General features: G+C 33.2%; 1 protein-coding gene across 14 annotated transcripts in view; it reads left to right on the top strand.

Moving 5' to 3' along the window:
- Positions 1-24,883, top strand: part of PHF14 (PHD finger protein 14) — a 233,087-nt gene that overhangs the window by 70,996 nt on the left and 137,208 nt on the right. For all 14 annotated transcript variants that reach the window (XR_012010961.1, XR_012010962.1, XR_012010964.1 and 11 more), the window contains exons 12-14: positions 167-270; positions 2,194-2,325; positions 12,889-13,057. Coding sequence is in view for 6 of the 14 variants with exons in the window: in XM_072783991.1 (XP_072640092.1) it covers positions 167-270; positions 2,194-2,325; positions 12,889-13,057 (405 nt within the window). In the remaining 8 variants the exon portion in view is untranslated. The remainder of the gene's footprint in view (positions 1-166; positions 271-2,193; positions 2,326-12,888; positions 13,058-24,883) is intronic.

The following is a 24,883-nucleotide window of genomic DNA, read 5'->3' as shown; positions in this document are numbered from 1 at the left end:
CAAGACAGAAACTCATTTTAATTCTTTTTGCTGGTGTAATAGCTGGTAAAACATTTCTCCCTCACAATTCTAGCATACTTAGTTAACTTGAGTGGCAAATAGAGGAGAATGTTGCTTTATATTTTTTCTTTAAAACAAAATAAACTGCATTTGTTCAAATCAATAGAAGTTGAACATACCGGCAATTTTGCGAGCACCCAAGGAAAGAAAACCAAGTAAAAAAGAAGGAGGCACACAAAAGACATCTATTCTTCCTGCAGTACTTTATAGGCAAGTAATAAAATGATAACAGATTGATATTGTATATTTTTAAACTCATACCTTTAATAACAAGATGCTTCAAATAGTTGTGAATGAATTAGTCCATGCCAGAACTTACGTTAAATGCATTTGAAATTCATTTTATGAATATCTTCATTAAAGATGCTTTTTAGGTTGAATGACAGAAGAGATTTTGCTCCTCTTTTAATAATAAGATAAATTACTTATATCCTTTAAATAGGTGGAAATATATATCCAAAAGTTCTGTGGAAAGTGAACAGTCAGTCTTCTTTGGGAAATTGAAAACTGACTTTAAATAATGTAGATGATCATGTTCTTAAATAATTAATATATCATATTAATGTGCACTGATATTTTATTTTACTTTAATGAATTTTGAGCTTTGCATGTGTTTTTAGGTAGTGATAGGTATCATATACAGTCTCAATTACTGCTTTTTTGTACAATGGTGGATAATAAAGATAATTTCTTGATTTGAATCTGTCCATTTTTTTTTCTGTGCTTAGTTATAATAATTTTATTTCCAGAAGTATTTTTGTTTTTTACTTTCTGTCTCAAGAGTTTATAGTGTCACCATTATATAATAATTTTACATAGCCAAGACTTCTTTCCATATATGAATAGGGTAGGATCTTTTTTAATGTAATTGATCATGTTAAGTGGAGAAAATTAGAAGATGCTAGTGTGTGTATATATATATATATATATATGTACATGTATGTATATACACACACACAAGTGTGTATATTCACATGCATACCTATATATGCTATGTAAATACACAAGTATTCTTCCCACAACTTCTTCCTTTCTCAGAAGTAGCAACAATATCAATCTCTAATTACTTTCCATTCTTAGTTGGAAGCTCCCTCCAATGTGTAATACTAAATGACTTCCTTGAATAGTTGGAAAAGCCTGCTAGTATTTTAGCGTACAGCATGAAGACTAGTACATTCTCAGTCCAGTTTTTCCAAACAAAATTGGTTCATTTGGGACCATCACTTATATCACAGTGCTTATGACTTATCAATACAGTTCATTTTTGTTTCAAAAGTATTTAAGTGATTTTTCCTTTTTTACTCTGAGCAGTGAGACCAAGTACTAGTTGTTGTTGTTGAATTTATGTGATTTTTTTTCTAGGATAATTTAAAAACTCAAATATCATTGTTTTTGTACATGGATGGATGGCTCTTAAAGATTCTCGACAACTTTTCCTTCACTCTTTATGTTCCCAATATAAAACTCCTAGATTTTTAGGTCATGGTCCTTGTGCCCTCAGGGGTAGTTAAGTTGCCTTTTGCACAAGAAAAATTGGATTCCTTGAAAACAAACAAAAAACAAGTAACAATAACAATAATAGTAAAATGCCCCATTCTTTGTAATAAATATCAGTTGGTATATTTTTAAGACTTAAAGTCAGATTTTGAAAAGATACTTATTTATAAATGTAGCTTGTTTACATGTTCAAGATTCTTTGGAAGGTTTATAATTAATGGTAGAAAATAAACTGAATTTTTTTTTGTAATTTTAAAGAAGTACAATTTGGAAAAGTTTTTTGCTTAATAATTTAGAGAAAAATTAAGTTAATATTAAATGAGTTTTAATTGATAATTGAAATTAAGATAGTGATGATGTTGAGAATACTATCTTAGATATGCCTTTCTCTGAAAGGTTTGACTCCAGAGCAATATTTATACTAGATCTGGCTATTTTTGTAGCCTCAAAAATATTTAGAACTAATAATATTTAGAACTAGTATTGATGTTATAAAAGGGCGTGTTATGAAAAAACGTTTAACAGAAGAAATTTTAAGTTAAGGTGATATTTTGAAATTTTAAAAATATATTATGAATAACTGTCTCACTAAGATAATTAATATTCTAATGCTTTATTTGCTGCCTTTATTCAAAGTTGTGGAATTTGTAAGAAGAACCATGATCAACATCTTCTTTTATTATGTGATACCTGTAAACTCCATTATCACCTGGGATGTCTAGACCCTCCTCTTACGAGAATGCCAAGAAAGACCAAGAACAGTTATTGGTAAGTAAAATGAAAGATATTTTAATGTTAGAACTAGTTTGCTCTCTGTTTCAACAGTGTAAGATGAAGTGTTACATTGTATTGCTTCACAGTAAAGTTCTTAGGACATTTTTAATTGATATTTTTATAAATATTTTTCTAATTTTGTTGAAGTATAATTGACAATTAAAAATCATATATACTTACGGTATACAACTTAATGATTTGAGATATATATATATATATATATATATACATTGTGAAGTAATCACAGTAATCAAGCTAATTAACATATCCATGACTTCACATAGTTTTCATTTTCTTTATTTGTGATGAGAGCACTTTAGTCATAAATATTTACTATAATATATGAATAAACCTGTAATAGCTTTTTTTGAGATAGGAATTTTTACTTTATCAGGAATTTGCCTCCATATTCATACTTTTATTTGCAATTTAACATTTTTAATTAGTTTCACCAAGGCTTTACTTTTGGTATTTTTCGTTTGTGTTAGTTATATTTAACTGTTTTTTGCAAATCTAGAAACATTTGGCATACGTTTCTAAATTTTTTTCATTAGCATGTGTATTACATTAGTAATAGTAGAGAGAGAAAGAGAGAGAGCGAGAGAGAGAGAAAGGCAGAGACACAGGCAGAGGGAGAAGTAGGCTCCATGCTGGGAGCCCGACATGGGACTGGATCCCAGGTCTTCAGGATCATGCCCTAGGCCGAAGGTGGTGCTAAACTGCTGAACCACCCGGGCTGCCCCCTTTCTAGTTTTAGAAAAGAGTAAACCCCAGGTTCTTAAAATGGTAATTTATACGTAAAGCTATGTGTTTGTCAAACACATTAAGCATGTTTTCTGACCTCATTGTTTTATCTTGTAAAGCATTCTCTGTTCGTTTTATTAGGCAGCTCACGTTCTTCACCATTTTCACAGAATTGCTTTTTCATAGTGGTTTTTTTTTTTTTTTATCAGTTCGTCTTGAGACAGCCCTACCAGTCTGCTCTTTACAAGTATAATGGAGTGTGTGTGCGTGTGTGTGTATACTTTTTTTTTTTTTTGATATTATTTGCTTTTGAAACCAGAATTTACTAAGAAAATGCTGTGGGTTATTAGAATGCCAGCAGTGTTAGTAAGCATCCTAGGTGTTTTTTTTCTTTTTTAAGATTTATTTATTTGAGAGAGAGAGAGTGAGCATGTTGCATGCACAGCTTGGGGGAGGGGCAGAAGGAGAAGGAAAGAGTCTTTAAGCAGACTCTGTTGGCATTTGGAGCTCAATGCAGTACTTGATCCTATGACCCTGAGATCACAACCTCAGCTGAAACCATGAGTCAGACTCCCAACCAGCTGTGCTAGCCAGGTGCCCTACATACAGGTGGGTAAAAAAGCCAGTTTGGTAGTCTCCAGGGCCAGGGTGCTTTGTCATGATCTTTGACATGGAGATATGCAGTTCTCTCCTTAAATGAGATTATGAACTTTTCTAATATTGCTCTTCCTACAGAGCTCCGATTTCCAGTATGTAAATTCCTGGAAGAACTTCACATGAACTGTCTTGCCTGGAATGTTTCAGGGAAAGCACACCTCAAAAGACCTAAAACCACTTAGGGTCCTGTACATTGGCTATAGTGTTTTATTTTATTTATTTATTTATTTTTTTTTTAAATTTTTTTTATTTATTTATGATAGTCACAGAGAGAGAGAGAGAGAGAGGCAGAGACACAGGCAGAGGGAGAAGCAGGCTCCATGCACCGGGAGCCCGACGTGGGATTCGATCCTGGGTCTCCAGGATCGCGCCCTGGGCCAAAGGCAGGCGCCAAACCGCTACGCCACCCAGGGATCCCCGGCTATAGTGTTTTAAAATAAAAGAAGTTAATACTGTGGCAAAGTGAAGTCTTTAGTATCTTGATTAGAATTCTTTTGACCTCTCAAATCAACTTAGTTTTGCTTAGCAGTTAATTGAATATATTAGTTTTAGAGTAAGTTTTATAGAATTATAGTTTTCTTTAGTGTATCTCAAATGTGAGAGACACTTTTTGCTTTTTAACATTTTCAGCTTATTTTTGAAGTTAAAGATAATAAATACTAAAGCAATTTCACTTCCCAATTATTTTATATTACCTGTGCTCTTTGCCTAAGTCTATTATATATGTATGGTAGAAAAACTGTAATGGTGTGCTACTATGTATCTTTTCCCCATTCTGCATTCTCTGATGCCATGTTGGTAATTTGAAATTGATTATGGTTAGTAGTAGTCATACTGCAGAAATTGGCAAATGCTACACAACTTTTTCCCATAGATGGTTAGGTGTTAGATATTTACTAGCACACCACTGCCTAACCTCTGCTTAGTTTCCATTTAGTTCTTCTCAGTCTTTTTCTTAGGAAAAGAGATCTTAGAAAGGTCCTTTCCTCTGAGGGAAAAGGCTCGTGGATCCTTATCTCTTGACTGGGCCTGTTATTGACTTATATTTATACAGAGCCTACTGGCACACATTTCTGAATGTCACCAGTTACTCCTTTTGCTGTCTTTATGCTATGTGCATGTTCTGCTTGATAGAACATTCTAAGCACCTCCTGTCCAGCCTTTTTTTTTTCTCCCCAGTATCAGCACTGCTTTTGAGAGATACTGGTTTGAGATCTGGTTGCTTTCTGTTTCGTCTATACCATAATAGTTTACTGCTTATTTTGGACTGATATAAAACATGACAGGAAAGATATGAGACAGGAAAGAATAAAGATGCAGAAGTAGTTATAGATGGAGAGTAGGGAGGTTGAGTAAGTTCACATCAGACAAGCTCTGACTTTTCAGTGAAATGGAAGTAGTTTGTGGAAAGGGTGGGATGGTGATGGGGGCTTAAGAAGATAGGACATAGTTTCCAGTACTTACTATGGAAAAAAAAAAATCATGGATGACTTGCTGAGGCTATATGCCAAGAATGTTTGGTAAATTAGTTTAATAAATGTGATTAATTTTTCTTCAATAGTTCTTAGTCCAAGAGCAGGAAAGGGAAAAATCCAGGGACTTCTTAGGTTGAATTAAGAATGGGCAAATCAGGGACATCTGGGTGGCTCATGGTTGAGTGTCTGCCTTCAGCTCAAGGCATGATCCTGGAGTCCTGGGATCGAGTCCCACATTGGGCCCCCTGCATGGAACCTGCTTCTCCCTTTGCCTATGTCTCTGCTTCTCTTTCTGTCTCTGTCTTTCATGAATAAATACATAGAATCTTTTTTTAAAAATGGGCAAATCAGATTAGAATGCTAGGTGTGTGAGAAATTTGGCGAGGGATAGGCTAGTGAAGGTATAATCTAGGCTTCATTTTGCTTGTACTTACTCCTCTTGTTTGAACTGTATTTTTTCTTAGTTTATGTTATTTTGGTTTGTTTATTTTTAATATATGATGTTGCACACTGCCTTACATTCTTCTAAGACAAGCTTGATAGTGTATAAATAAATAGTAAGGGTTTGGTTTATTAGAGTAGCTCAAATAAGAAATAATTCTTTTAATTTTTGAGAATTCTTATGTTTCCATCACCCATCTGATCAGAATTTGTCTTGCCTTTTCTAATTAGAGAATATTCTGAAAAAAACCACAATTATTCTGAAGAGTATTATTTGACAGATAATTGAGTGATATTTATTATTCATTTATTCTTTGGAAATACCTTGGTTTATTCTTTTAAGATAAAAGAAAATCTATAGCACAAATCCTTCAGTAAATAATTTACAAGTTTCTTCCCCTGTTTTTCTTAATAATTTATTCTCCCCTTCCTCCATGAATTCTTTTTCATTTTATTGAGACATGATTGACATATAACCTTGTATTACTTTTAGGTGTAAAACATAATGATTTGATAAATGTATCTATTGTGAAATGATTATCACAGTAAGTTAGTTAACATCCATAGCAACCCATAGTTAAATTTTTTTTTTTTTTCTTATAATAAGGACTTTTAAGATCTAGTCTCTTAGGGAAGCCTGGGTGGCTTAGTTGGTTAAGTGGCCAACTCTTGATTTCATTCAGGTCATGATTTCAGGTCCTGGGATGGAGCCCCAGGTATGGCTCCATACTCAGTGTGGACTTGGCTTGCTTGTGCCACTCCTATGGCACAAGCACAGTGTACCCTTGCTTGCATTCTCTCTTTCTCTCTCAGATAGATAAAATCTTTAAGAATTCTCTTAACAACTTTCAAGAACACTATACAGTATTATTAACTGTAGTCACTATGTTGTGTGGTACATCCCCAGGATTTATTTATTTTCTTCTTTATTTTTGAGAGAGAGAGTGGGAGAAGGGGCAGAGGGAGAGGGAGAGGGAGAGAGAGAGAAACTTAAGCAGGCTCCACGCCCAGTGCAGAGCCCGCTTTGGAGCTCCATCTCACAACCCTGAGATCATGACTTGAGCTGAAATCAAGAACTGGGTGCTTAACTGACTGAGGCACCCAGGCACCCCTCCCTTTTTAAATTATTTATTTTTAAGGACATATTTATGTTTTAACTGGAAGTTCATAACTTTTGATCACCTTCACCCCTTTTGCATCACCACCCATCCACCCTCCACCTCCCCCACTCTGGCCTCTGGCCACCACCAATTTCTACTCTATATTATTTATAAATTTGTGGGTTAAAAAAATACTCCACATATAAGTGAGATCATTGAATATTCACTTTTGACTTGTTTAGCATAAGTCCTTCGAGGTCCATCCATGCTGTTACAGATGGCTAGTATTTCCTTCTTTTTATGGCTGAATAATATTCCATTATATATCTATACCACATTTTCTTTATTAATTCATTGATGGACACAGGATATTTCCATGTTTTTGCTATTATAAATAATGATGCATGAACATGGGGGTATAGATATCTTTTCAAGCAAGTGATTTTTGTTTCCTTTGGATGTATACTCAGAAGTGGAATTGTTGGATCATATGGTAGTTCTATTTTTAATCTTTTTGTTTTATAAGATTTATTTATTTTAGAGAGAGAGACGCAAGTGGATGGAGGGGTAGAGGGAGAGAAGGAATCCCAAGCAGACTCTGTGCTGAGCTCAGAGCCTGACTTGGAGCTGAACCCATGACCCAGAGATCATGACCCAAACCAAAACTAAGAGTCAGATGCCCAACCAACTAAGCCATGCAGCTGTGCCCTATTTTTAATTTTTTTGAAGAACTTCCACGGTAGTTTTCATAGTGGCTGCACATTTCCTGCCAACAGCGTATGAGCATTCCCTTTTTTCTGCATCTTCTCCAACAATTGTTGTTTCTTGTCTTTTTGATGACAGCCATTCTGATGGGTTTGAGATGATATCTCATTGTGGTTTTGATTTGTATTTCACTAATTACGTTTTATATGGGGACCTATGAAGATTTTCCTTTAAAAAGAGGGAAAACATGGAAAAAACTTATAGATAAGGAAGAAAAAAAACAGACTGTTATGGAATCTTTGAAGACTGAAAGAAGTAATTTATAAAGAAAAAAAAGCAAAACATGAATTATATATAATATTTGAGAGATATAGTATCATTGAATTTATTACATTTAAAGATTCATAAAATCCTTTTTTTCTCTAACATATGCAGGTAAAATTTTCTATAAACTGAATTAGTATTCCTCCTTGTCTTAGCATTATTATGCAATGGAATTGTTTTTCTTTAGCAATTGAAAAACTTTAAACCTGCTTGTGCACATAAGATGCAATGTATGGTGTAGGAGATGAAGAAGGTATAGCAAATGAGAAAAACATCTTTTGCATAAGTTCCTGATGAGAATTTTTATTACTAATACTTTAAAAATTCCTTTTTAATTAATTGAATATTTTGATTACTTAAGATTATTTTTAACATTTTGTGTGATAATTATAAATTAATAGGATTCTGTTCCCTTAGTAGCCTATGTTAAGTAAAAAATACACAAGATTAAATATACAGGATAGCAGCTTAGTGGGTTATTAGAAGAAGCCAGGTGAAGCCACATTAGGAAAGATATTTTTGATTTCACTCCTAAACATTACTTAATCCTACTGAATTGAACAAGCCATAGCTTTATCCTAAATTATTGTGCCTAGCACCTTGTGTACTGATTAATGTAATAGAGATGCTTTTTCATATCTTAAATGGCACATAAAAGATAGAGACTAGAGTACTTAATAGATTGTTGAAAAAGTTTTAAGTAGTGTGTCCCATCTGTATGGACTTTGTACTGTAACTGTCACATGGCAGTTGTTTTGAAACAAATAGATGCATTTCTGTATTGTTGGTAACATTTTGTTTGGATTTTTTGCTTGTTCAGTGTTTTGTGGAGTTTAGGGAATAACAATTCTACTGTCACCTAAATGTATTATATTACTTTTGGTGGGGATGAGAATGAACATGAGAAATTAGAGAATATCATGACAAGGGTTATTGTTACAAAATGAGAAACAAAAGGAAAGAAAAAAATTAGTGAAAAAAAAAAGCCAAAACAGTAATTCCTAAAAAGATACTTGTTTCTATATCCCAAATGAATTGGAACTGGGAGCGACTGGGTGCCTTAGTCTGTTAAGCATCTGCCTTTGGCTCAGGTCATGATCCCAAGAGTCCTAGGATTGAGCCCAACATTTGGCTCCTTGCTCAGCAGGGAGCCTGCTTTTCCCTCTCCCTTTGCCACTCCCCCTTCTTGTGTGCGATCTCTCTGTTAAATAAATTAATAAAATCTTTTAAAAAATGAATTAGAACTAAGAAATATTACATTTTACTTCAACTGATAGAAATGATAATATTAAGGTTATGATCTGTAAAGACAAGGAATTATTCCTTTTCTGTGATATAATTTGATATCTTTCTATTGGCATTTCTGTTTTGATGTTTGTTGTATTTGTTATTATTCACTAACAATATCTAACATTTGTGGGGTTTTCACAATTTAGGATTGCCAATAGGTTGTTTCAAAATATACTCATTATTTCGATTAGGAATACGGCTAGGTGTTTACTTCTCATACTAGTTTTAATCCTTCATATGGGACAAACATTAGCAATTTGGTATATTACACTTTATTTGTATTTTAATTTTTTAAAAAAAAGATTTGTACAGAACATGAAAGACTCCTAACTCTGGGAAACGAACTAAGGGTGGTGGAAGGGGAGGTGGGCGGGGGGTGGGGGAGACTGGGTGACAGGCACTGAGGTGGGCACTTGACAGGATGAGCACTGGGTGTTATTCTATATGTTGACAATTGAACACCAATAAAAAATTTATATAAAAAATATATATATATATATATATATATATATATATATATTTTAGAGAAGAGAGTGTGCAAGCAGAGGAGGGGGAAGGGCAGAGGGAAAGAATTTTCAAGCAGATTCCTCATTGAGATCAGAGCCCAACATGGCCTCCATCTCACTGCCTATAAGATCACAACCTAGGCTAAAACCAAGAGTTGGACACTCAACTGACCCAGTCACCCAGGCGCCCCTGTATTTAAATTTTGATGACAGTCTATGAATCCAAGGAATAAAGTACTTGGTTGTTCTAGTAATAGACATATAAAAAATTTTAAGTAACACACGATAAATTACTTCCTTGTGTTTTCATTGGTCATATTTTTAGTGTTAAAATTTTTACTCATCAATTTTGCTTAAATAAATCAAAATTTTTAGATATTAAAACTAAAGCCTTAAACATTAGTTTGCATTTTAGCAATTAATGTATATGCCTTAGTAACACAATAGCATGTTGTATTTAACTCTGTTACTGGAGTTCAAAATTTAAAGCTGTCACTTAATAAATATTAGTTTGATAATATTTACTGTATTAAGGAGAGAGAATTGTGAATTTTGATGCAGTATGACTTCAAATGACAAGAAATTTTTGACAATGCTTGGTGAGAGAATTCTAAGATGCATTCAAGGATACTGATATAAACTAAGGGTACTTGTACGTAAACTAAATATCAAACATCATTTTATCTATTATGACCATTTTTATAAAGATAGCACTATAAGTTAGACTTTTAAAGAATTACTTTCTGATCATTCTTTTAAATTTGCAGAAAATGGGGTCCCTGGGTGCCTCAGTTGGTTAAATTTGCAGAAAATGTATTAAAAAACTTTGCTTTTAACAGTTTCTCATGAATTTTTAAATGGGCATTTATAATTGGCAAAATCAAGATTTTAAAAATCTTTTTGTAGACTTTTGCTGTGTTAGCCACTAGGTATGTGTGACTACTTGAATTTAAATTGATTAAAATTAAAATTTAAAAATCGGTTCCTCAGTCATATTAGACATGTTATAATTGCTCCATAGCTATATATAGCTAGTGGCTGCTGTATTGGCTACTGCAGTTATGGATTATTCTAACATAAAGTTCTGTTGGACGATCAGACTGAAGTTTCAGTGTTTAATTCTAATGTCCAAACATTTTATTGTGGTGAAATATGTATAATATAAAATATACCATCTTAATCTTTTTTTTTTTAAAGATTTTATTTATTTATTCATGAGAGACACAGAGAGAGGCAGAGACATAGGCAGAGAAGCAGGCTCCATGCAGGGAGCCTGATACGAGACTCAATCTTGGGACTCCAGGATCATGCCCTGGACCGAAGGCAGGTGCTCAACTGCGGAGCCACCCAGGTGTCCCCCATCTTAATCATTTTTAAGTGGTATAGTTCAGTGGTATTACATACGTTAATAATTATTATTGTATTAAATACAATAATAATCTTTCCCTATAGAATTTTTCATCTTGTAAAAATTGAAGCTATCTACATATTAAAAAGTAACTCCCCATTCCTTCCTCCCCTCCAGTCCCTGGCAACCACCATTCCACTTTCTGTCTCTAATTTTAAGTACTCTTAAGTACCTCCTGTAAGTGGAATCATACAGTATTTGTCTTTTTAGTGACTGGCTTCTTTCACTTAGAGTAATGTCTTCAAGTTCATCCATGTCACGGCATATTGCAGAATTTTCTTTTTTTTAGCTGGATAATAGTCCATTGTATGTGTACATATTTTACTTCTCCGTTTATATGTTAGTGGTTACTGGGGTTGCTCCCATAATTAGCTGTTGTGAACCATGCAGTTATGAACTTTGGTATACAGATATTTCTTTGAGAATGGATTATATGGTAATTCTATTTTTAATTTTTTGAGGAACCACCATATTGCTTTCCAAAGCAGCTGTACTGTTTTACATTCCCATCAGCAGTGCACAGTTTTCCAGTTTCTCTATATCTTGCAAACACTATTTTCTGTTTTCATTTTGATAATAGTTATCCTATTGCATGCTAGGTAGTATCTCACTGTGGTTTTGATTTTCATTTTTCTAGTGATTAATAATGTTTAGCATCTTTTCATGTGCTTATTAGTCATCTAAATGCTTTCTGTATCTTATTTATTTATTTGCGCTTTTAAAAGAGTGGAGTGTGAGCCAGTGCAGAGGCTGGGGGAAGGAGAAAGAGAGAATCTTAAGTAGGCGCCATGCTCATTGCAGAGTCTGATGGCAGGGCTGATCTTATGACCCTGAGATCATGATTTGAGCTGAAATCAAGAGTCAGTTGCTTAACTGACTAAACCACCCAGGCACCCCTCTATATCTTATTTAAATCCTTCTTCAACATGAATGTAGACTTAAGAAACAGTTATAGTAATACTAGCTTTTAAGGTATTATTTTTTTTTAATGTATTAGTCTCTTACATCATGTAAAAAACAAGAAATGGAGTTTCAATCCATTGTTATAATAATACTAGCTTTTATAATTGATCATGTATTAACCTTTGTTGAGATCTTTATTTCTCCAAAATGGACTCTGAGTTACCTAGTGTCCTTTTTTTTTCACCGTGCAAGACTCTCTTGAACATTTCTTGTGGGACGAGTCTGGTGGTATCAAACTCCCCCAGCTTTTGTATGTCTAGGACTAATTTCTCACGCACTTTATTTTCTTTTAAAGATTTTTATTTATTTATTCATGAGAGACACACACACACAGAGAGGCAGAGATACAGGCTCCTCAATATTTGGAGGACATGGTTGGTTGCCCATTGTGGCTCCTAATAGCTGTATGTAAGTTACTGCAGGAGCATATGCACAGCTGCCTGCCATGAGGCTTGGTTGGAGAATGGGTAGCTGTGACTGCTGAGAGCTGAAAATGACGGAAATTAATGACAGTTTACCTCTGCAAGTCTTTCCTTGCAAGTCCGTAAGCCTTTAGTAGAATCCAGAATTCCAGAATAATTGCATCAAACAGATTCTGCCAATGCTGTCAGTTTCCAGGCGGAGAAACAGATTTCCATTGCTTTGGACTCTGCCATCAGTGCTGCATCTCTTATGTTGGTTCGTTTAAACATGTAGCATTATTGCATGTGTGTTTATGATACTTACAGAGACACATGGAATTGCTTTTTATATTTATTATTGTCCTTCTTATAGAAGTGTATGTGCTTTTCTGTACGTAGTCATTGTATATTCTGTGGTCACACATACTTGTGTATATTTTTATATATTTTTCACGTATACCTGAATTTTATTTTAATAGAAACCATAGCTAATGGTAGAAGATAATAATAAATGTATGAACTTATATTTATTTTTTTATGTAGGCAGTGTTCAGAATGTGACCAGGCAGGGAGCAGTGACATGGAAGCAGACATGGCCATGGAAACCTTACCAGATGGGACCAAACGATCAAGGAGGCAGATTAAGGAACCAGTGAAATTTGTTCCACAGGATATGCCTCCAGAACCCAAGAAGATTCCAATAAGAAACACGGTAATTTTTTCCCCATTTATCATAATCATCACAAAATTCTGAGGCCAGAATTTATGAGGTGAGAAAGACAAAGCGTGAACAAATACTCAGGAGTCAAAGAAAGAAACCAGAATATTGCTATTGGTCATTCTTAAGAGATTATTGTTTTACATTATGAAGGACAGCATACATACCTGAGAACTTATGGTTTCTGTGTTCAACTTAAAGCATAATAATAATGAATACCCACTGTCTCCATTGACCTGCTTAAAAAATTGAACATTACCAAAGGCTTTGATGTCCCATGTGAATCCTTGGTAGTCACACTACATCTATCTAGCACAGAGGTCACCTTCATCCTCCATTGTATATTTGTCATTCTCTTCTTCTTCTTTTTTTTTTTTTTTTAATAATTACTCTCCAGATAATGTGTATTCATAAATAATACATAGTTCTGCAGGTTTTGAATGTTGTACAAATGGAGTCAGACTTTTTCCTTTTGTTATTTGATACTTTAACCAATATTATATTGATTTGACTCATAAATCTGACTCATATGGTCTGTGTAGTTATAATTCATTTATATTCACTAATGTGTGTTTTTTTAAATTAAAAACTATATATTCTGTAAATCATATATTCTGTAGATTGGCAGTTTTGTTTCTATCTTTTTCCCTTTTGTAAACAATTCTGTTTTAAATATTTTTGAAAATGTTTCCTGAAGCATGGTAACAAGGAGGTAGGGTATATATCAAGGTGTTATTTGCTTAGTTTTCGGGTTGTGTATCTTCAGTTTTGCTAGGTATTTCCAGTGTGTTCCAAACCAGTTTACATTCAGAACAATGAATAATCTAACTGTTGCCTCCCAAATTTATTGTGTCCAATATTTTAATGCTTTCCAATGTGATAACATGTAACGGTGTATCATTTTATTTTGCATTTCCTTCAGTACTAACAACCTTGAATAGCTATAAATTTTGGTAAGTTGCATTTTCTCTTCTAGGAAATGTAAATGCCGCTCTTTTCTAGTTTTTCTGTGAGATTGTTAGTTTGTCATTAAAATTTTTTTGAGATTAAAGTTTAAGTAGTTTCTTCCAGAGGTCATTTATATTTATTACCTGGGAAGTCTACCAACCTAAGACCATTTTAAATAAATTTGGTGTGTGTGTCTTTTTCCATTATGCAAGTGGTGTGAATTTCTGCCCCAGACTTGTGAAGGCTGGCTTGCAGTTACAAATTCTTAGAGGAGGCATTTTTTTACCTTGAACCACATCAGACTCTTTTCTTTTATTTTTCTTTTTTTCTTATTTTTTTATTTTTTATTTTTTTCACATCAGACTCTTTTCAAAAAATCTGCCTCCCCCCTGAAGGAAATAAAGATATTTTTAGGATTAGTTGTCATCCTTTGTTTTGTTGCCTATTTAATTTTGAAAGTTTTTGCTTTTTTCCTTAAAGTAACAACTTTCTCAAAAAAATCTCTTTAATCTGTAGTAATCATATTTAATCACTTAAGATCTCTTATTTAAGAGAAGTCATCTAGAGTATTTCATTCAGTTTTGGGTTATGGGTTTATTTGAAATTGATGATACAGATGTGGAAATTGTCTCTAAGATAAATTTAAATAGTTGATTTTCAGTGCTCTAAATTGATGACCTTGAAATTGTTTTATTTATAATTCCCCCTAGTTTAAAACATTCTTTAAGGTCTCACAAATATATTAGGTTTATAAATGAACTGAAGAGAATTTTCATTCTTTAAGTAAGGCTGCTTATTTCTATTTCTAATATGTTTTCTGTAACTTTGATGCCAATATCTGCAGCTACTGTGATCTTAAAGAGCAGTTTTTACTTCATGTGTCTATGCTAGCAAAGATTATCCTTTTATGAAACATTTTTTTTCTTTATTGTTTAAAGAAATCTTTAGGACCAGTGTTTTTATCTTAACTTTGAAGTTATATATAGAGGGGAAATTTCATACCTAGTATAATCCCTAGTTTAGTATTACTTAGGATGAAAGAAGATCCCATATTTTTCTAATTTTCTTGTTTGCTCTTCCAGCCTAGAAATAAAAGGAAGCTTTTAAATTTTCTAATTTAGTCCATTTCTTTTTACCTTATTCTTTGTCTCTAGTTTTCTTGTGTGAAAGTCTTAGTCTTCTTGAAGATATGGGTGGGTAAAACAAAAAAGGATTCCATGGCTAGTAATTTTAGGAAATATGGTATGATTATTTTCTCTCTTAAGGGAATTCAAATACATATTGAAGATCTGAGAAGCACTACTGTTTAGAAAAATGATTAACCTTTCCCCCAACTTATCAAAAGCAATGTATTTTAGACTACTTTTTAATTTTACCATAGAGCCCTGGGTACCACCAGCTTTGGAAATGTTCTGGAGTTCTGGAGGCCGTGAATTAACTTGCATCAGGATCATCTACGGTGTTTGTTGGAATCATCCTAGAGCTAATGAGTTAGAATTAGGGGTTGGGTTGAGCAGATTTCTTAGGTGTTATTCTTATGCAGACTAAAGTTTGAAAATAACTATCTAGATAATATTTATGATTATTACTTTTACTCTTTTCCTTCCTTCTTTCCTCCCTTTCCCCCATGAATCCATACAGCAATTCAGAAAACCTTTGATGAGCATGTTCAATTGGTCAGGTACCTGATCGAGGAATGTAAGAATGAGAGATGCAGAAGAGAGTGATTGAATCATCTTGATCTTGATCTTATCATTTAGGCTGAGTTCTTATGGTTACCTTAATTTTTTATCTTATCATTTCTGTTTCAGAGTGGTATTAACATTTTAAAATATTAGCATGGTTAAAAATGAGGTGGTCTACTTTCTTTTCTTAGAATACTGTTAATTATGGGAATCCAGGTACCTAACTGCCAACTCATTTGTATAACCAAGTATCTTTCACAATAAATAACTGATTTATATCTCCCTTTGTTTAATTTTTTAATTGTTGTTCCTAGTATATTCCTACTTATACTTTTTATTTTAGTACATACATTTTGGAATATTCTATTCTTAAGTTTCTTAAAATAATTCTTGCTTTTCTTAGTTTTTATTTTTCCTGCCATTATTGATCAAAGTGTACTTCATTTCACAATAGTCATATTGCTGTATCAGAATTTTAAAGAAAATTTACCTTTGTCACATAGGGAATTCGTGACATATATCCTAAGCTTTTATTTCTCATTTCAAAATAATATTTCACTTAATAAAACTGTTAAAATGATAAATGGTCTGACAACTTTCTATCCATTTCTATTAACTTTAAGTTCCTTTAGGTTATAGTACTAGCACAATTTTTAGAAAAATAGTTTGGGCTGTTTCATGCCAGTAAAAATGATTTTTTTTCTTGTTTCAAAAATTTATTTTGTGAGATATGCGAATTGGTATTGTTAGAATAATTGTATTTTTGAAAATTCAGACTTTATGATTAAGTGTATAGCACTTTAATCTTTTTTTTTTTTTTTTTTAAGAACTGTCTCTGTAGAGTTGCCTAAGAACCATCAAAAATATAAAATGATCATGGCTGCCATAGATTGAAGTCCCATTTTTATTGAACAGATTTTCTTCCCACTGCTATTACTTTCTCAGTTTTATACTTTATATCTTTATGTAACATCATGATGGTAGTAAAGGAGGAAGGAAAGGATTTCCATGTTGGAATATTTGAGTAAATCTTGGTATGTTGCTACTGTTAATTTAACTTCTGTTTATCCATATTGCTAATAAACCCAACCATTCTATTATTTTGTCTTTTTTCCTACTATTTGATCATTGGATATCTTACTTCATTACTTTCTTCAAAGGATTAAGTCAGAAGAGGACTTAAGGGATTAGTCTACCTTTATCTAAGATTGTTTAATAGTAATAATACCTAACATTTTTTGAAGACTCATCATATGCCAGACACTGTACTAATTCTCCAACCTACTCCCCCTTTTAAAAAATAAGTTAGTATTTGGCTATTATGACATTCGTTTTACTCAAAATGAAACAGACACACAAAGCTTGAGTAAACTATTTATAATCTTATAGGTAGCAAGCAGAATAGGACATAAACTCAGCCCGAATTAAGAAATTGTGGGCTTTTATTGTTTTGTTTGTTTTTTAAGGTCTGTAGAAAAGATTTAGTTGAGGTACAAATGGAGTTGTAAAACATTTTGTTTTTAGGTAGCATAGTCGGGAATGTGATACCAGAAGGTTTGTGTGTCTTTGTTATCTATGGTAAGACAGGCATATATCCACTTACTAATTTGTATACCGAGTTTGTTCACATCAAGTATGATTCAACACTCCTTTTCTTTGCACTTTCAATTGAGTGCGATGTGTTTCCCCCACCCCAAGCTTGTACAAGAGCATCGTGTCATTCCTTTCAGTCACAGTACAATAGTGTAGAAGTGAATATAAATGTTTGAAGGTTATTCTACCTTGAGGAAATTGATATTAAAAAAAAAGTACAAACAGCAAATCTATACACTCACAGTAAATGTGTATATTAGCCACCAGTATATGTTTATTTTACTGTTCTATGTTGGTTTGTTTTTTTTCCCTCTAAACTGTGAATACTGTGAAACTTGGTATAGAAAAAAAAGAGCATAGGCTTTGGTATTGGCAATGAGGATGGAGAAGTAAATAGTGGTTTTTGTTTCCTAACCAGTTACTCCAAATCTACCTAAAACATTTGGCTTATTGCATCTCAGCTTTTCTGATTAAGCAGCAAATATCTTTTTGATTTGTTCGTTTGGTTTGATCAGTGTTAAGAGAGATGGGGCCATAGACTCAAATTTTGTGCTCTACTGCCTTTGTGCCAAATATGGCTGCTATTAGAAGAATGGCATCCACTTTTTCCTGCTGACAGGCAGTTTCCATTTATCATAGGCCAGAGAGTGCATTGGGAAATAGAACACTTCAGCAAACCTTACTACATTTTTATTTTTTAGATATTGGGGAAAGTCATTTTTCATTTTACTCTACTCTGATTTCCTTAATAAGGATTTATAGAAATCTGAACAAATACAGCATATTTTGAGACAGTAAATCCAATAAGATATAGATGCTTTTCAAAATAAGTAGTCCCAGTGTTACTTTTCTAATTTTTTTCTACCCAAAGATGATAAAAGATTAGCCAGAAAAGTTACTTGAAAAAAATGATAGCACTAAATATCTGGTGTTTAAAAATAATGTGTGAAATAGCTATTTTTAAGTTTGAAAGAATGAAAATACTGTATTTTCAGAAAATATTCCTCCTGTACAAACATGGAGATTTCTCTCGGATTCATATTTTCATGTTATCTCATATTTAATTGTTAGCTTACCATCATTTAAAAAAATTTATTCTGCATGTTGGAATTACTTTTAAGTTAGGTTTTAACTATGAAAGTAATACGTGAATACTTTTTTGTCATAAGAAATTCAAAAGTATGAGGTCTCCTTTGACTTTCCTCCCAAAATTACCCTTCTGCAGCCCAATTCACTTGCCTTGAATCTATCTTTATTATAAGGGTACATATTTTGAACTTTGATTACCTGACATTTCTTTTGATGTATCTGTCAAACAAAAAATAAGAAAAAAGTAATCAATGAGTCATGGAAAAGTAATATGGGCATAGTTCAAGAAACATGGAAATATTAAAGTATTTATAAGTAAAAGAAGAATGATTTGGTTTTAGAAAATCCTTCACATATTGTTTCCTGCTCCAGGAAAATAACTTTGTAATATCATCTGAGATTGATTCACAAATATCCCATCTTCAGTATTTCAGTGTCTCAGTAACCATATTTTCTGTTATTACTGGGCACAAATAGGAAGACTAAGTCTAAAGAAGAAAAAGAATTGAAAAATATATTTTTACTTAACCATTATCTATTATGTACTTTGTATTTTATATTAATTGTCATTACTATGCTATGAGGTAGTTACTAATGTCATTGCCATTTTATAGTTGAGAAACTGAGGCAAAGCATATAAGTAACTTGCCTAAGGACATACAGCTTCTAAGGGCGTAGAGCCAGGAATCAAACTAAGGTAGCTTCTGAGGCCATTCTTTCAAGTACTTCATTATGCTGCCTTTCCAGGCAAGATCACCTTGATTATTCCTGGCATTTGTCCCTGGGCCAGAATCACAGGGTCCTCATGCTTTTAGCAGCTTAGTGGCTGACAGTTTGGTCAGGAAAATGGAATTTATTCTGTGGAGAATTAGAGACTTATGCCACTGTTGGTATAGCTAGCTGGGTCTGTAGATGTCAAGAAAACTCTCACCATGTGTCAGAGGGTTCTGCTGAACATCAGAGAAAGTGTCAGTGAAATTTCTATCCTGAAGCACTGAGTAGGTTGGTAGGAGCTAACAACAGGTCAGAGAATTTGACAGTGAAGCTCTCAGCCTGAAGAACACTGTTGAGTGGGTGGAAAAATGAGAATTTGTGGGGGATGTCTGCAAAGCCTGCCAGGACCATAAAGTGGGAGCTAATGGAAAGGTCTAGAAGGCTGCAGCATGTAAAAAAACTAATAAGCATCTGACTCCCATGACCTCCTGAGTAAAATGGCCTTCACTTAAATGTGTCAAATCTGAGATTATTGACATGGAACCATAGACAGAAGGTGAGAGGGAGGGCTTTGGGAAATGTGGTTTCCAGCCTTAAACAGCATAAGTAAGGTGGTGGTGGTGTTGATGGAGGTGTGTTTCAGATTAACCACGGACAATCTAGGATAGTAACCAAATGCAGTTTTAAAAAGTGCCTAATGTACTAGTACTTGGCAGGTAGTCTAAGAAATAACATTTCTAGACTCCTTATCCCTTCCTTTTCTTTTTTCTTTGACGACTGTAATACTATTTCATCCATATTCTCCAGCTCTGAGAATTTTGCAAAGCTTGCAATAATAAGTTCTTGTTAAAATGGTTAAATGAATTACTGACAATAAAATACAGGCAGTGACTTAAAGAATTGTAAAATACCAAAAAGGATAATCTTGGTGTTGGCTAAAGAAGGTGAACCTGAGCTTTTTACAAACTCAGCAGTGTTTAAAATAAGAGAGAGGGTTAACTACTTTTCTAAGTTTCTGAATATCCAGCTGAGCCCTTACGATGTTTGCCATTTATTTATGAATGAGTTGCAGGTTTTTTCCTCTCCTTTTTTCCCCCTCTCTCTCTCTCTCTCTCTCTCTTTTTTTTTTTAATTAATTAAAAGAAAGTAACATGGATGAAGTAGAGGATCTTAAAAAAAAAAGCTTCTTGTGATAGAGGATAATGTTGGCCTCCATAACTCTGTGACTTTCTTCCTCTGTTCCTCTGTCTTTGTAGAAGCCATTCAGAAGCTTTTCTCAGAGATTTTGGCAGAGAGCTCCTTCTATTTAAATTACATTAAGCATTTCTTTTCTGTAGAATTCCTACAATTGGTACTATCCATAGCCAATGTCAGAAGTCTTCTTTAATGCAATTTGTTTTTTAGTAGTTGAGCCTGGGCTTTGGATCTATACATTCAGGATATAAGTTAATACTTTATAAAATAGTGACTTTCACATGTCTAAATAATTACACACTGGAGAGAACTAATAGTTTTCACTTCTGTATTGATAGCCAGTAATAATAATTGGGAATCATTTTTTAATACATTTTCACTTACTATAGGAATGAAAATATTTAGTCTTTGGGATTGGTATCTCATTTATCATAATATAATTCAGCTTCTTTTGCACTGGGGGAATTGTTTTTCTTCTCCTACCTGAAAATCTTATAGGACAATGAATTAATTTATATACCTAGCCCAATTTTAAGTGTAAAATGGTCATACTTCATATATAGTATTTTTCTTTGATAACAATATTAGGTAAAAAAATTATTTTTTCTTGAACTTCTTTAAATGTTTGCGGTTTTAATCTTTCAGCAATAGATTTTTATTACAGTACCTCCTTTCCCCTAGTTTCAGATAGTATCTTTTTTCTTCTATCTTTCCAGGTGGTTTCTTTGACATTGAGCCAAAACAGCTTTGTAATCTCATTGATCTTGTAGGTTGGTGTTTTATTGATCTGTGATGCATCACCATGTAGTATCACATCATACATTGGATGATTTTTATAATATTCTAGTTTTAAGAATTAATAGTTTTTTTCCACACCTTTGAGATCCCAGTAATTCTACACTTATTTTGTTCGTTTTCAGCTTTATCTCACATCTCTTAGAAGGTAGATTGTATGTGACTTCTGATTCATGTAACATAGTTCTTAGCCTCAGTGATTTGATCTTTAGCTTTATGTTGTCCTCTTCGGTAAACCTTTAGAGTCAGTAAAGGGAAGACAGTATTTGAAGATAAACTTGTGTTTATAATGGATAGAAACATGAATTTATGTTGTGTTCTCTTTACAACTATAAAAATGATAAGTAATTATCTTTTTTTGTGAGTGCTTTAGTCATATTTACTTTTGAGTTTAATAGTTCCCTGTGTTAAGCAAAAAAAAAAAAAAAAAAAAAAAGATTGGCTGTGTGGGAATCCATATTCTCTAGTCTTTACTTGTGATTCCATTACCAGGTTAATTTTTTTCAACATATATCTATTGAGCAGCTAATAATGTAAGGCGCTGGGCAATAGACCCTTAATAGAACACCAAAATGAAGACATGTTCTATGCCCTTAAGGAACTCTAGTGATAAAAATATGGCCCTCAATTAAATGTAATTTAATGAGAAAATACATTGTTCATATGAGAGGTGGTTAAGTTGCTTTATCTGGTAACATGATAGTTGTGAAATGGAAGAAGAGAGACAGAAGATGGAGGTGAGCAACAAAGACTACAAGTTGACTATTACTAGTAGAAAAGTATTCTGCTAGCTAAGAAAATCTTCATTTTCCTTTGCCCTAGATTTTGGTGTTAATAAGTTGAAATTTTTAAAGTAAGCAAGCTAGACACTTGGAAAAGCATTGGATCCTTCAGCATAAAATTTAGTGTAAAAATTTAGTATCATAATACCTATAGCTGTCTTTCTTACAGCTTGTTTCTATAATCATCTTTTTTTTTTTTTTTAAACAGACTTTATTTATTTGAGAGAGAGAGAGAGAGAGAGCTTGAGCAGTAGGGGTATGGCAGAGGGAAAGGGAGATTTCCCGCTGAGTGAGGATCCTGAGCCAAAGGCAGACACCTAACTGACTGAGCCACTTGGGCGCCCCAACATAATAGCACCTTGCCGGCAACAGCTTCTTGCATTACTAATTTAAGAATTAAGTTAGTAATAATTAATGAGTATTAGCACATTTTCAGCAGAAAAACCACTTGATATTTCAGCCATTTGATTTTTTCAGATAAATAGGTGCAAATAGTTCTTTAACACAGCTCACTTCTTTTAAATTTTTTTCTGTGCTAAGGAAATTCTGATGATTACTGTATTAATTGATGGTAAGAGTTTTTTTTTTTTAACTTTTCTGTTTACTCAATTAGAATCATCTTGTTTATGGATATGACTTATAATTATCCTTTAGACAGTATCCATTAAAATATAATGATATTTTCCTCTCTAGGACATTTTCTTTGTAGCATTATTCCATTTAAAAAGTAGAAGATGGTACAAAATAAACTTCTTGAGAGTTTTAGATGGCATCAAAATCTCTAAAATAGCATAGTGTGTGGTGGAAGTACCTGGACTAGCACATGGTAGATTTTTTTTTTAATTGGGTTCAATTTGCCAACATATAGCATAACACCCAGTGCTCATCCCATCAAGTGCCCCCCCTCAGTGCGCGTCACCCAGTCACCCCCACCCTCCGCCCACCTCCCTTTCTACCACCCCTTGTTCGTTTCCCAGAGTTAGGAGTCTCTCATGTTCTGTCTCCCTCTCTGATATTTCCACATGGTAGATTTGAATTGTAATTCACACTCTGCCAATAACCCATTATGCAGAACTGGGTAAGTACTTTACTTTGTTTGTACTCCGTATCCTCATTTATAAAATAAATTAAATAATCTGCAGTCTTTTCTAGAACTAAAAGTCTCATCTAAATTCACATTTGCATTTATTATTTTATCCTTAACACTATTAATTAGAGGGTTAAAGTACATACATTGATATTAAAAGAATCTAGAGACAGTAATTCTTTGTGATTAGGCTTCATGACATGTAATAAATTTTTTTTTTAAAGACCATATTTGTTGATAACCTTTTTTTTTTCGCCTTTCTGGCAGTTAACTTTATTTTTATTGTTATTCTGAAAAAAATGTTATGTAGGAGACACTTTTCAGCAAATAGGCTACCAGATGTGTATACTGTACATTGACTTGTTTCCAAAATTTTGTTTCTTTGAAATTGTCCTTTTGTTCACTTTTCAAAGTGACATTTGATTGTTTTACTTAGCCAATTTCATACTGACTTCTTTATGATAGTAACTTCGCAAAGATAAAATATTGCTTAACAAGAATAGAAACATGCTTTCTCACTTTATGAATACTTTTTACTCTGTTACTGTTATAAAGCTGAGTGGGCAAGGATGAGGCAGATGCTGAAGAAACCATACAGTGAGACTATCCCACTTAGTAAATTTTAAGGATTCTCACTGATCCAGTTTATTTTTAAAGGAAGGCATAAATAGAGTTTTAAAAATGACTTTTTTGGCCATCCATTATTTTTCAATTTTTTGGGTTCCTTGAGTTTAAGAGCAACTCTTCTTACAACATTCAACTTTTTTGTAAATGTATATATATATACATTTTAATTGGGTTCAATTTGCCAACATATAGCATAACACCCAGTGCTATACACACACACACACACACACACACACACACAGAGTCAGCCATGTCAAATAATTTCTGAAGTATTTTGTCCGGAGCCCATTTTCCTCCAGTTTTAATCTAAATTGTTTTTTTTTTTTTTTTTGGTCATTCTTGGACTTTGCTTCATCATCATCATGGGACTTCCTTTAAGCTTTCATAGGTGGAATTTTTTGCTGCTTGCATTTAAAGTTGGCTTTTTTTTTTTTTCATTTAGGCCTGTATCTTGATGGGGGAACTTCTTCAATGACTTACTTAGTAAAAGTTAGTGAGAGGTAAATTTTTGAGATCTTACATGTCTGAAAATTAATTTTTAATGCTCATTAATACTATGGCTATGTATAAAATATTACTTTTTTTAAAAAAGCACTATTTGACTCCTGGCTGTCACTATTGCTTCTGCTCTTATAACTCATTTTGTCTCCTGTCTTGAAACTCTTAGTATTTTCTCTTTTTGAGTTTCAGTGGTACAATTCACTACTTTGGTTGGTGTGGTACACTTTTATTCATTTATAGGAGTTTAGTGAGTGCTGTCAAGAAACTCACATATTTTTAATTCTGAGAGATTATTTTTTGTTATTTCTTTGATAATTTTTATCCTTTGTTCTCCTTTTCTGGAACTTCTATTAATTGTATTTTGGTGATACTAGATTAGTTCTGTAATATTTTTTTCTTTCTATCATATTGTTCATTTTTTTTAATTTCTGGGAGATTTTCTCAATTTTATATTCCAACTGTTTTACTAAATTTCTGTTTTGGGGATGTGTATGTACTTTTTTCTTTACTTTTCTTTTCTTTACTTTCATTTTATTTATTTGACAGAGAGAGAGAGAATAAGCAGGGGGAGCTGCAGGCAAAGGGAGAGGGAGAAGCAGGTTCCCCACTGAGCAAGGAGCCTGATCTGGAGCTCAATTCCAGGACCCTGAGGTCATGACCAGAGCCCAAGGCAGACACTTAACCTACTGAGCCAACCAGGCTTCCCCTTCCTTTTTCTTTTAATAGCAGATGTTCTTATTTCATTATGGCAAAAACTTCTTATATTTTCAGGAATTTTCATTGTAATTCTGTTTTCTTTTGTATC

The sequence above is a fragment of the Canis lupus genome, chromosome 18, assembly GCF_048164855.1.
Source record: "Canis lupus baileyi chromosome 18, mCanLup2.hap1, whole genome shotgun sequence".
In the NCBI taxonomy this organism is placed as follows: domain Eukaryota; kingdom Metazoa; phylum Chordata; class Mammalia; order Carnivora; family Canidae; genus Canis; species Canis lupus.
Note: the sequence above shows the minus strand (reverse complement) of the source record. Positions and strands in the feature narration are given on the sequence as shown.